Source organism: Pyxicephalus adspersus, chromosome 11, assembly GCF_032062135.1.
Source record: "Pyxicephalus adspersus chromosome 11, UCB_Pads_2.0, whole genome shotgun sequence".
In the NCBI taxonomy this organism is placed as follows: domain Eukaryota; kingdom Metazoa; phylum Chordata; class Amphibia; order Anura; family Pyxicephalidae; genus Pyxicephalus; species Pyxicephalus adspersus.
In genome coordinates this window covers 56,573,729-56,586,714 of record NC_092868.1, presented here as the reverse complement: position 1 = coordinate 56,586,714, position 12,986 = coordinate 56,573,729, and the positions used below count along the sequence as shown (strand labels likewise).

General features: G+C 40.1%; 2 protein-coding genes across 2 annotated transcripts; both read left to right on the top strand.

Annotated features, from left to right (window-relative positions):
• The first annotated feature begins 33 nt into the window (after positions 1-33).
• Positions 34-3,068, top strand: NPPB (natriuretic peptide B). The gene is made up of 3 exons (XM_072426528.1): positions 34-421; positions 1,727-1,985; positions 2,863-3,068. The coding sequence occupies exons 1-3, from the start codon at positions 302-304 to the stop codon at positions 2,892-2,894; spliced, it is 411 nt and encodes a 136-aa protein (XP_072282629.1). The 5' UTR covers positions 34-301; the 3' UTR covers positions 2,895-3,068.
• Positions 3,069-6,875: 3,807 nt separating this feature from the next.
• Positions 6,876-12,358, top strand: NPPA (natriuretic peptide A). The gene is made up of 3 exons (XM_072425808.1): positions 6,876-7,076; positions 11,062-11,376; positions 12,054-12,358. Exons 1-3 carry the CDS (start codon positions 6,960-6,962, stop codon positions 12,057-12,059), a joined length of 438 nt encoding a protein of 145 aa, XP_072281909.1. The 5' UTR covers positions 6,876-6,959; the 3' UTR covers positions 12,060-12,358.
• Positions 12,359-12,986: the final 628 nt, after the last annotated feature.

The following is a 12,986-nucleotide window of genomic DNA, read 5'->3' as shown; positions in this document are numbered from 1 at the left end:
AGGGCACCTGGAGAGGAGAATACACTGAGAGAGGGCACTGAGATATCAGGACTGGCATAGAGTACTAGGAAGTGAGACAGCAGGACTTGCATAGGGAACCAAGATACCACAAGGGGTATAAAGACAGGTAGAGGGTACCAGGAGGTATATAAGGACAGGTAGAGGGTACCAGGAGTATAAAGAGGGTACCAGTAGGCACAGAGGGTATCAGGACATCTGGTATACAAGGAGTATACTTGGGACAGATCTATTCACACACAGAACCAGCACAGACATCAGAACCTCTAATCCCCCAATCACCATGGAGTGGAAGGCTTACCTCCTCTGCATCTCTCTTGTTCTGGTCTCTCTCCACCTACAATCCTCCAGAACTCTTCCCATCACAGATCAGGACACAGCCAGCGACTTGGACTCCTTTAAGGTGAGCCATGCAATGATGGGGGTGCTGTCTGCTCCCCGGTAGCCCGGTGTAGTGCAGCGTTTGGTGTAGGAGAAGCAATTAGAGTGGCATGGGCTATTGGCTGAATGCCCAACAAAGAACATATGAGGGCTCGGCTGCCCGGGGGATGGGAATGGGGGGGGGCTTAGTAGCAAATGATTAACCCCCCTGGTGGGCAAATCTCATTGTATGGCCATCGCCATTCACACCGGATAAAGTGTGTAAATGAGGGGCCAGCCGACAAAGGGTTAGCAACCAAAAATTAATTACGAATAAGTTATTGCAAATTGATCATTAATCTGCAGGCTGTGCAAAGCTTTGCACCGATGCTCAGTCAACCCAAACGGTCGTTTGTAATCGCCTCGGGTGACGGTTTTAGGAATAATTGTTGCACAGGGACAGCTTTATTCTATGGAGATGGGATGGAGGGAGACCAGCAGGGAGCACCCCACTCAGGGGGCTACAATAGCCCCCATTGGTGTTCGGTCGTTTCGGCTCCAGATACGGCGGATCATTAACAGCCAACGCTAAACTTGTCACCAGTCTAACTTCCACCTTCTACTGATCCCCAATAGGGATGACTGCTGGGATTTCAGTAAATTCAATGCTGCAAAATTGCCAATTTTTTTACAGAAATATTTAAGAAAAAATAACTTTCTATTTTATTTAGGTAGATTTCTTTGTTTCAGGAATTTAAATATTTAACTCAAGTTCTTTGCATCTAATGAATTTTTTTCTTGTTTATTATTTTTTGAGTTGTTTTAATTATTTTTTCATTCTCTGTTTTTGCTATTTTTGAAAAACAAAAAGTTTTGAAGAGCAGTTTTTGTGGTACAAGGACGGGTTCAGGATTATAAATCAGAGCTTCCAAACCCCCTCACTTGCCCCCGCACATGTTGAGCATTGTTGCCGTCCTTTTTGACTCTTATTTTGACAATTTATTTAATCAATTTGACAAAAAATTTTGTCAAAATTTTCAATTTTTGTCAGAGTTTTTTTTTTACTCATCTTTACTCCCAAGCTACAAATCCAGTGGGAATGATAGAACTTGTTGGAATATATCAGAGGAAGTGTGATTGGATGCCTCTATTGGGAAACCTTAAGAGCAAATTTGCATTTGTGGAACTAATAAACGTTTAATTTGCCTTAATTTTCCTGTGTTAGCAGCAGATAGGGACAAGGTAGCTCCCATCAGAGCCTTCTCACACAGATAACAGGCATAAAAAAACTTCCATTATACTTTGACAGGATGGAGCTTACAATTAATATTCTCTGTTCTGCATTCAGAGCTTACTGGGAAGACTGGAAGAGAAGCTGCAGGAACTGGAAGGAAGCCCTGAAGCAATGGAGGGTCCAATACAACGACCGATTGATAGTGGAGCCCCCCTGCAGGATTCTACCGTCACCAATGGCAACCCCTTCCCCCTCACCAACGACATCCTGAAAGGGTTACGGTCACTGCAGAACACAAAGATGATGAGAGGATCCAATTGTTTCGGGAGAAGAATCGACCGAATCGACTCTGTGAGCGGGATGGGCTGCAATGGTAAGACAGTGGGGGGTATATGGGGGTAAGACTGTGGATGGGGTTTAAATGGGGGCTATGAGTTTGGAAGGGGAATATAGAGGGGTAAAACTTTGGAGGAAGGATTTATGGGGTTCTAAGAGGAAGGGAAAAGTACTGGGGTAAGACTGTGGGGGGATTTATGGGGGTAAGACTGTGGAAGGGGATTTATGGGGGTAAGACTGGGGAAGGAGGATTTATGGGGGTAAGACTGTGGTGGGTGGATTTATGGGGGTAAGACTGTGGGGGGAGGGGGATTTATGGGGGTAAGACTGTGGAAGGGGACTTATGGCGTAAGACTGTGCAAGGGGGATTTATGGGGGTAAGACTGTGGAAGGGGACTTAGGGGATTTATGGGGGTAAGACTGTGCAAGGGGGATTTATGGGGGTAAGACTGTGGAGGGGGGATTTATGGGGGTAAGATTGTGGAGGGGGGATTTATGGGGGTAAGACTGTACACAATAATACAGCCACCACATTTTAGAACTGGTAATGTGCAATATGTGACATTTTATATGTATTCTTAGGTTTAGATTTAATTGATGCCGATTCTTGCTCTTCTCTTTTTCTGAAATATATAATTGTCTGGCTATTATGTTGGTCTTTGAACAAGAATATATAATAGAATTTTTGACTTTTCCCCATCTTTCCCTAAATGTCCCCTCACTTTCTCTCCCGGTGACACCCAGCAACACCCTGACACACAAGGTGTCACCAGGACAGGAAGTAAGCCGGATCTTTCCATTGGGGACACAGATCCAAGAGAATGTTTTGGCTGCAGTGTTGTATTATTCTGATGTTTTTGTACACAATCCCATGAATCTGATGAATCTAAATGTTCTCCTTCTTCTCTTTGCAGGATCCCGAAGGATTTCACCTGGCAAAAAATAGCACCCCACGTGAGGAGGACCCCCCCCACCCCACCCCCCGGCATTTCTTACTATTTATGACAGATCATATTTATTTATTTATTTATTGATACATATTTATTTATTTGATGTTTTATAAAAAGCATTTGTAAAAATCACTCCATAGATCATAATAAATATTTATTGTACACTTTGACATGGCGACATGTGATCATTCCGAGGGGAATTCAGCGCTGGGAGACTTCAATGTTCTGTAAAGATAAAATAAGGTTGCAAAAAGTCCATTCATAAAAATAAACCCCGAATGTTGGGGCTGGCAGACTACATACATTGACTTTAATGGTTGCCATATTGGTTGGCATTGTTCCCGGCAACTTTTTGGTGTTCTCACTCCTACTGTTGTGATATGTAAGTTAGAGGAAGACAGCATATAAGTATCTGCCATGGTAGGGGTATGAGTATCTGCCATGGTAGGGGTATGAGTATGTAGGGGTATGAGTATCTGCCATAGTAGGGGTATGAGTATCTGCCATAGTAGGGGTATGATTATCCCAGATCCTATGTCCTAAATGAAAAGCCAAATTAATGAGACCAGTCCTCCATCCGTACCACCCACCCCCATATAGCTCCCATAATACCCCATAGTGGGCAGCACCGGCATCTGGCCAGTCAAGGCCTTACAATCCTTTACCACCAGTTGGCAAAGTTTAATTCTTATCTATAACTACATTAGTACTATGCCACCTCTATACTGGGCAATTATATTGGTACACCGGCACCTCTATACTATACATTGGTATATTGGGACATTGGTTACTCTATGCTAGGTATTTATATTGGTATATCGAGATATTGGTACCTCTATAATATTATTTGCATTAGTATTTAAGGGCACTGGTACCTCTATACTGGGTATTTATGTTGGTGCATTGATACAATGCACCTCTACGCTGGGTTGAGATACTGATACACTGGCACCTCTATAATAGGTATTTACATTGGCATATTAGGAAATTGGTTACTCTATACTAGGTAATTATATTGGTATTTTGGAATAATGGCTCCTCTGTAGTGGGCATTTACATTAGTACCTCCATACTGGGGTTTTATGTTGGTATTTTGGGACATTGGTACCTCCATAGTGGGTATTTATATTGGTACATTGGCACCTCTATATTGGGCATCTACATTGATATATTGGGATATTGGCTACTTCTTTGTAGCTTCCCTTTCAATTCCACTTTGGTAATCTGGCCAATGTGGTGTTGTGTGGAAGAGACAATTTCAGGGCTCTCATGGTCAGTGCCTGCACCTCCCTTTTTCTGCCAAGGGGTATGCCACGGGTATGGAAATATCAGCGTTTTGCAGCTCCTAAATGAAAAAAAGTCAATGCAATGTGCAGAAGAACTGCGTCACTGTCTGTATCTGTCATATGCAACCCCCATTTAATGTACAGCACTGCAAAATATGTTGTGTATAAATCTTGTTTATTAATAAAAATAATAGCATAAGAGAAGGCAAAGTATCCAGAGACCTAAATATCACACTTGCTTGACTTCCCAAATGTGTAATTTATTAGGCAAATGAAAAGAAATGTAAGTGATCTGCTCCATCCATAGGGGGCAGTGTCTGTATTCAAAAAGGCTCCAAATACCAATGAATGTCAAAAAGTTTACTGGAATTTTAAGCAGAGCTAATGCATGAAAACAATTATGTGAAAAATGCTGTAAAGTAAGAAATATTTCACAAATTACCTTTTTTTAGAGGAACTCGGCTGGTAGGTTGTTCTAAACATCCTGGGGAACCATTTCCAGATCTGTGGATGGGGGCTGCCCCAAATCCGTCATCCCAGACACACTCCATGATCTTGAGATTTGGGCTCTGTGTGGGCTGTACCATCGCTTCCAGGATTCCGTGTTCCTCTATAACAGGGGTGCCCACACTTTTTTGGCTTGCAAACTCCTTTAACATGACCAAGTCAAAATGATCTACCGACAATAAAAACTTGAATTTAATAACTCCTGTGTGCGGTAGAGTTTATTTTGAAAGGCAGGGCTCTGCGATCTACTCACGTTGCCTTTGCGATCTATTGCTGGATCTCAATCCACCTGTTGGGCACTCCTGCTCTATACCCCAAAGATAGTTCTTAATGGCATCCGCTGTATATTTGAGGTTATTGTCCTGCTGCAGAGTAAACTTGGGGCCAATCAGATGCCTCCCCGATGGTAGCCTCCTCGATGGTGGTAATTGCATCATAAGTATCTTTTAGCATTGAGGTCTCCATTAATCCTGATCAAATCCCCACCTTCATTTGCAGAAATGCAGCCCCAATTCTGCAAGGAACCTTCACCATGCTTCTTTATTGCCTGCAGCCACTCAATGTTCTGATCTGCAGTCCTTCAGGTGCACAAATTTGCCTTCTGCTCCAGCCGAAAATATTCAATTTGGATTCATCCGTCCAGAGCACCTGCTGCCATTTTTCTGTACCGGTTGGGTTGCGTGGTCTTGTTTCCACATCAGTGGCTTTTAGGCCACAATTCTTCCATGAAGACCTCTTTTGGCCAGATTTCTCCGAACAGTAGGTGGGAGTACCTGGGTCCAATTGGTTTCCGAAGTAATGAGCTGATGGCCTTGTTCGACATCTTTTGATTTCAAAGAAAGAAGGTACCATGTGTATTTTATCTGTCGTACTGTTTCCTTGGCCGACCATTAGGTCTACGGTCCTCAACGTTGCACCTTTCTTTCTGCATCTTCAAAAGAGCTTCACCGGCTCATATTTGGACCCCAGTCTGCTTTGAAATCTTTGCCTTGCTGTTGTAGTACCTACCTTGTTGCTCTGCTCAGTCTTGCCATGGTGTATGACCTGTGACAACCTCACCTTGGGAGTAAAGTTTGGCTGTTCCTCACCCAGTTTTAGCCCCCCACGCAGGTGTTTTTGGGTTCAATAATCATGTGACAACCTACATGACAATGATAATTAGCAGCTGTTAGGTATAAATGGCCAATCATACACCTATAACCCTATAAAATTCCTGCAGGTGTACCTAGAAGAACTGATGATGGTTTGAAGGCCAAGGGTGGTCATTCTGAATACAAGCTCCCTTTGCCTTTTTGTAAATCGATAAGAATAAACTCTTAGAACAACACTGTATTTATTATATTGCTCCTACCTATTGAAGGATGTCCCCGAGAAGAGAAGAGGTGTGCTGTTGCTTGGTGCAATTACCTTGTTGCCACTGCTTGGGGCAAACAGGGAGTGGTTTCTCTGATACAAATAGAGAATGAATAAAAGTCAAGCCCATGATGGGATCTTACTTGAACCTTACTCAGATTTTGGAAAAGTACAATAAGAGCCTAATTTCCCCTACATTTGGATTGGTTCTGCTAGTGTCCACAATGGGCACAATTCTATTGCCCATTTGTAAAATTTTACGTAATTTTGTATCATAAAAAATGGAAATTTCATTTTCACATTCAGATTATTGTCAGGGTATTCTTTAATTGTCCTATGATGACGGGGTGCGGGTATTCAGCCATGTTTTGATAATGGCACAGAACATGTGACGTGCAGATGTCCCACAAGAAAAATAGCTCAGATAGTTTCCTCATGGTGCAGTCACATGCCCGGCTGTGTCACATGCCCATCCTGACCATTACGGGATGGCAATGAAAAGGTTGAATTGCCTCTTATTTTCCATGAGCCACCTAAAAACTATGCAGGTATCCACAGAGGTGAGGCAGGAAAGACCCCGAATGTGAGAAAAGCTCTTCACTCAGGAATGCCAGGCGGCAAGAAGCGGGTCAGTCCGGTCAAGTGGGCCAGTAGCTTCCTAGGCCGGTTGTGGTGCAAAAGTCGGGCTGGGATAACTTTAAAAGGGAATCTTCTGTTGGCCTGCAAACAGCTTCTTTATCTTTTCGGAAGTGCTGGAATGCAGATGAGTTCATGCTTGGGACAGGCTTGTGTCAGGGTGGCACCTATATAAAAGCAGATGTAGCCTGGGCCAGCAGATAAAACAGGGACGAAAAGCCAGCTTATAGGAGAGGGATTCAGGTTCAAGGAACGAAAAAGGCACAACCACCGAGGGCAATGGGCACTTCATTCGTTGGGTATTTGACATTTGTTCTGCTGCTCCTGGCATTGACCAAAGTCCAAGGAGGTCCGGTGTACAACTCCCCCCTGTCTTCAGACTTGTCAGATTTAAAGGTAAGAAAGGTGGCTGGAGCAAAAAGCATGGAGGATAAAGAGGTGCCAACTATCCCCAAGTCTAGAAGATGAAGGGTCTATTATTATTACCCTTACTAGGGTGACCCTATGGCCTTATTTCTATTATTGGCAACATGTTGAAGTTTTACTGGACAGGGTGGTAAAAGTGCGAGGGAAAGTGAGGTGGAAACCATAGCCCTTCCACCTCGTTGGGTCTTTCGGTTGGATCCACTGGTTGTGTTGGCATGATACAGATAAATAAGCCTTTTTGCATTTAGGTTCCAACCTTTCACCTGCTCTTGAAGTGTTTATCAAATTAGTGAGTACCCTACCCTTCCTTTGGAAGATTTCTCCCAACAACCTGTTCAATGACTCAGATTTTGGATTTGTCCTAACTTCCAATGACAATGGTCACCAAGAGCAATGGACCCCAAGAATCCTTTCTGATTATATTAAGATGTTTTGGCTATACAGATAATACTTTACATTATTGTCTAATATTGTTATATGCTTCTTATATTATCTTGTCTATCCTCATTAAAGAGGGGCATAGAAAACAAACAAACCTAGGAGGTGGACAGGACAGGACAGAAGAACCCAGTGTAGTTTTACCATTTATATGACAGCAGTGAAAATTAGAATGCTTGTGCCATTTAATCACATCTGGACAGGTTGCAATAAACCATTGGTGTGATCTTCATTCTGACCTGTAGAATATACCAGACTTTTATTATTGATGGTGGTCACACCCAATGCTTTGGTAGCTCCAACCCTATGTAGACTTTATACGGGATGGTTGATGAAATTGTCAGGGAATTATCTAAAATACTGTGAAATCTGTTATCTTATCATCAACATGTTGATACCAGGCACCTCCGCAACACAAAGCCAATTGAGATTCTAGTTGAGCCGTAACATTAGCAAAACAGAATTTGGCCACATGGCACCATTATGAGACATTCAGGGTCTTGGTCACCACTGCTCAATGGTTGGCTGTCCTTCTAGGGACCTTAGCAGATCAAACCATGGACATCAAACCATGAGTGATGAATACTAAAATCCTACAGAACAATACGCTGAGTATAGTTCTCTAACAGCTAGAATTATTCCAATGTTTCCAGATCAATCAAAAGGATTTTCTATAAGGTTTTGAAGTTGTGTGATGCCAAATGTGGGCCATTGTTCTGTTACCAGATATTGGGTGCTAAAGCAGATTGGCCAATATTTGCCCAATTATTATAAAATTTGCCCATTATTAGCATATGATATTAGGATATTGTTCATGTCGTAGGATATTGTATGATTTACCAAAATTTATTATTGTCAGTGTGGTTTTAAGACTCAATATTAGTAAAAGGGATACACAAATAGGACAAAATTGGAAAAATGTATTCTCAAAATGGATTTCAGCTTTGCAACTAATAAATGGCTCAGTGCAGCTGTATGAACGTAGAAAGCAGTCAGAACGAATATTAGCCAAAGTGGCATAAAAACAATTTAAAAAACAAATTCTAATTGTTCCGATTATATTACCAGTTATTGTTTGATAGAAAAAAAAATTAACCGTCATTTCTAATTTTGTATATCACACGCACATCGCATTACCATGAGGATATTTTGTTATGGTTGTTTTATTTTTATACAATGCCGGTTATCCAAAGCATTATGTGTTCTTATTGCTGAGCTTTATGTTTATTTTATATCTTTTTTTTTATAAAAATCAGCTGATTTTACTGCAGGCACATTATATTATTTATTTTATTATTATATTACTTTTATATTATTAGTATTATTATTATATTATATTATTAATATTGTGTATATGATTTTTATATTGTAAAAAAAATTGTGGGGATTTTCACTCCTTAAACTATCACCATTTACTGGTCGGCTTTAACTTAGGTGTCTAATAAGGGGAGCAAACAAAGGGGAATGAAAACAAGAGTGAGTAAAAAACAGAAGCTTACAATTTGGAATCAACGTACTGATGTCAAAGAAAATGTTTTTATTACAAAATTTCTAACTTGTGGAGCAGCATTTTAATCAAAATCTCAAACGTTGCTCACTAACTGCTTGAAAATTAAGTTTTTTTTTAGAGGGTGAAATTTAAATTTTTTTTTTCGTGGGTATTTAGAGATTTGTTTATATTATGTGTGACATTTTACAAAAATTTTACCCAAATTTCCAAATCAAATGACTCATTTTTGCCACCTCTGCTTTTAATATTGATGAAATGATGCCAATAGGAATTTAACTTTTTGATTTGAGAATGATAGAGGGAATATATAATGTTTTTATATATTGTAGTGACATGATGGATGAGAAATTATTGTAGCTATTAATTTATTTCACGTTGGTACACAGGCTGGGAGTTCTATTCTAGACAGATGAGTTTCCCATCTCTTTAAGAGAGTGAGTCTTCTGAGACTGTTAGCATACATAGGGAGCCATTCAGAGGTTTTTGCTTTTTTTTATTTTATTATATTTTTTATTCTTTTTTATGTAGCAGTATTGTGCATTGCACCAGGACTGCCTAATAAAATTAAAACAAATGCAACATTTTTGGCAATGCAGTGCAGTCTAAAATTCAATCACTCAGTGAAAATTTTGGTAAATTTAGCAGATCTGCATGGTAGTCATCGCGATCTGTAGTGAATATGCTTCAGTAAATTGATAAATACAAATAAAAATCATATTTTGCTGCAATGTATCACATTGCTGAAATCTTGTGGTTCTCTGAATATTGACATCTTACATGCCATCCATGCTCTTTGCTGCGTCGTATTTCACCCAAATCCATGTCATTTTCTTCAAAGATTCAGACATCACCAAGGATACTTAGAAGGCTCCATACAATATTAATGCTGACATTTTCATTACTAACTTCAATCGCCAATGGTAATGATCTAATCATACACAGGGACAAAAGTCTGAGAAATTGTTCTCTAAGGTCAGCCGAACTACGGACACATTTGGAGAAATCATCTGGAGATGACAATTTTTTATGCGGGGGAAGGGCTGGTATGGTGGCGGAGGTCGGGGCTTCAAAGCAAAGTACATTTCATACAGGCAGATGATGGCTTGCTTTTCTTTCTGTATATTGTGATCGTTGTGTAATGTCACCTTAAATTACTGTTATCCTTTCTTTCCTTTATCTGTATTTTTTTTGAAAAATTGTTTTGGAAAATAATAAAATGATGCCAACACGTCTAGGATAGGCATTGGAGTATTCATAATCCTGAAAAGCTATGCAAAGTCCACTGGTTCTTAAAAATTACCAAAAGCCACTTTTATTTTGTTTTCTCAATGACTAAAATGCAATTTAATGATGGTAAAATTTTGCCAAAATTTCCCTTTTACCTACATTTAAGAGAAATAAAACTTATTTTTGCACAAAATTGCAAATTGCTCAGATATGCACAAAAACAGTTTTTTACTGAGAGATCAGCAGTCTTTCAAACAAATTAACATAGCTTGGATTTAAAATATTTGGTAATGGTACCCATAAAGTGTTGCATTTTACTTTTGCATTAATAATATGTTATATTGATATATTGTATAATTATTGTGTAAATGATTTTTATACCGTGGTTATAATTTTATTCTAGATTTTCATCCGCAAAACTATCTCAGCTTTAACTGTGGGCTTGCGTGTTCATCAAGGGGAACAAAAAAAGAGGGAAAAATGGGGACATGGTATGAATGGCCTGATAGAAAATAGATTGATTTTATCACAAAAATCAACATTTTTATCAAAGAGGAAAAATCTCAAACTTTGCCTAATGACCGCTTGAAATTTGAAGGTTTTTAGAGGGTGACATTTTGTTTTCTATTTGGGGGGTGTATTTTGGGGAGTTTGTTTTATCAATTTTTTTAAACTCATGTAGTTTGATAGAGTATAATGATATGGTATAAGTAAAAGTTCTCAAAAGTGGACTTCTTGCATGTTTCCCTGTCTGATCACATGATCTGTTCTGCTTCTCAGGGTCTCTTGGAACGTTTAGAAGACAGACTCCCGGTAGAAGATGCCGAAGCTCCAGCTCAAGATTTATTCGCTCCAAATTATGATTCTTCTGACTCTTCAAACGCAGCACCATCCTGGACTGGTGAAGCAGCCCGGACCGGGGCAGACATGACATACAACAGAGGATCCTGGGTACAGCAAGAGAAGTCGTCGCCATTAAGGAACAAGCTGAGAGAACTGCTGAACGCTCCCCGCAGCATGAGGAGATCATCCGACTGCTTCGGGTCGCGAATCGACAGAATTGGAGCTCAAAGTGGCATGGGGTGCGGCCGCAGGGTAAGTGAGCAGAAAAGTTATGGGACACTCAATGGGCCTGATTTATTAAAGCTCTCCAAGGCTGGAGAAGATACACTTCCATCAATGAAGCTGGGTGATTCAGCAAACCTGGAATGGATATGCTCCAGGATTGAAAACATTTGCTAATAAATAGCAAATTACTTTTGAGAAATCCATTCCAGGTTTGTTGGATCACCCAACTTCACTGATGAAAGAGTATCCTCTCCAACCTTGGATAGCTTTCATAAATCATGCTGATGGCTTGATCATGTCACAATTGTATTGAAGTTTGGTTCATGTGTATAAGAAAAAGAACCCCCTTGGAAATCTTTGTTTTTGGGAGGTTTGTGGTGTGATTAGACACGTCCTGTTCTAAAAGGGTAAACATGGCCATATGGGGTTTTGTGACAAACATTTATGCTTAGTAAGGACCAAGTGTAAATGGGCGAGCAGACACAACTCTAGTACGGGTCCAGTGGGGGGCCGAAGTATACCTGATGGAATTTTAGTAACTTTTTCTTTGTCAGTTAGAATGTTTTCAAAAAACAAAATGGCGGCCAATCTTGGGCTTTAAACCATTGCCATGAATTAAAAAAGGGGGAACAGAATATTTCTAGCACCTACAGAAACCAAATATAGGTTGTAAATTAAAACAGAAACATTTTTTTTCCTTCCAGTTCTAAGATGACTATCTCCGGATCGCAGAAGAACCGAAATCTTGGCCATCGAGGGGGATCCAGTGCCATTATTTAAGGATGTCTTCTACTAGACACTCTTCACCGACCACAAGGCTCCTCATTATTTAAATCCTATTTATTTTTCTACATTGTAACAACTCCAGTCACCATATTCACCAAACGGTTCCAGTAATGCTTTGCCAGGTTTATCAATCGGATTACCGTTGCGGGTTTTGCCCGGCGCACCGTATTCTTTCCTTTTGTTTTGTCTTGTATGGGAATAAAGAGAGAAGTTTTTCCTAGTCTCCTGTTGTCACTTTGTTTCGGAGTTGCCTTCATTATCTGGCCACCTCCAGCGTTCCGGAGATTCTGGAGTAAGATTTAATGGGGTCTCATTCGGACTCTGATGGCCATCAAGAAGTTTTGTGGCTGTGAAATCTTTTCAAGTCTGTAAAGTTGTGTAATCCGGCCAGTGTATAGGGAACAGAGGAGGGGAGAGGGAACTTTCATCCCAGGCTTTCATCTCTGTGTCCTGCTATTATATGTCCTCCATACGATTGTAAGATGCCAACAAAACAACAACATAGGAAACAGCTCGATAGTTTATTTTTTATTTTGCTCTTAAAATCCTGAAAACATTTTAGATTTCTTTATCACTACATATAAATAATGGCCATTTTTTTTTCAATAAAGTACCTTGCTATCCTTTGTTGTTACTGATAATAAAACTCCTCAAGTCTGGAGAAGATACACTTTCATCAGTGAAGCTGGGTGATCCAGAAAACCTGGAATTTATCTAGTCCAGGATAGAAAACATTTGTTAATAAATAGCAAATTACTTTAAAAAAAAACAGGTTTTTTGGATCACCCAGGTTTACTGGTGAAAATGTATCTTCTCCAGTCTTGGATAGCTTTAACAAATTAGGCCCATGG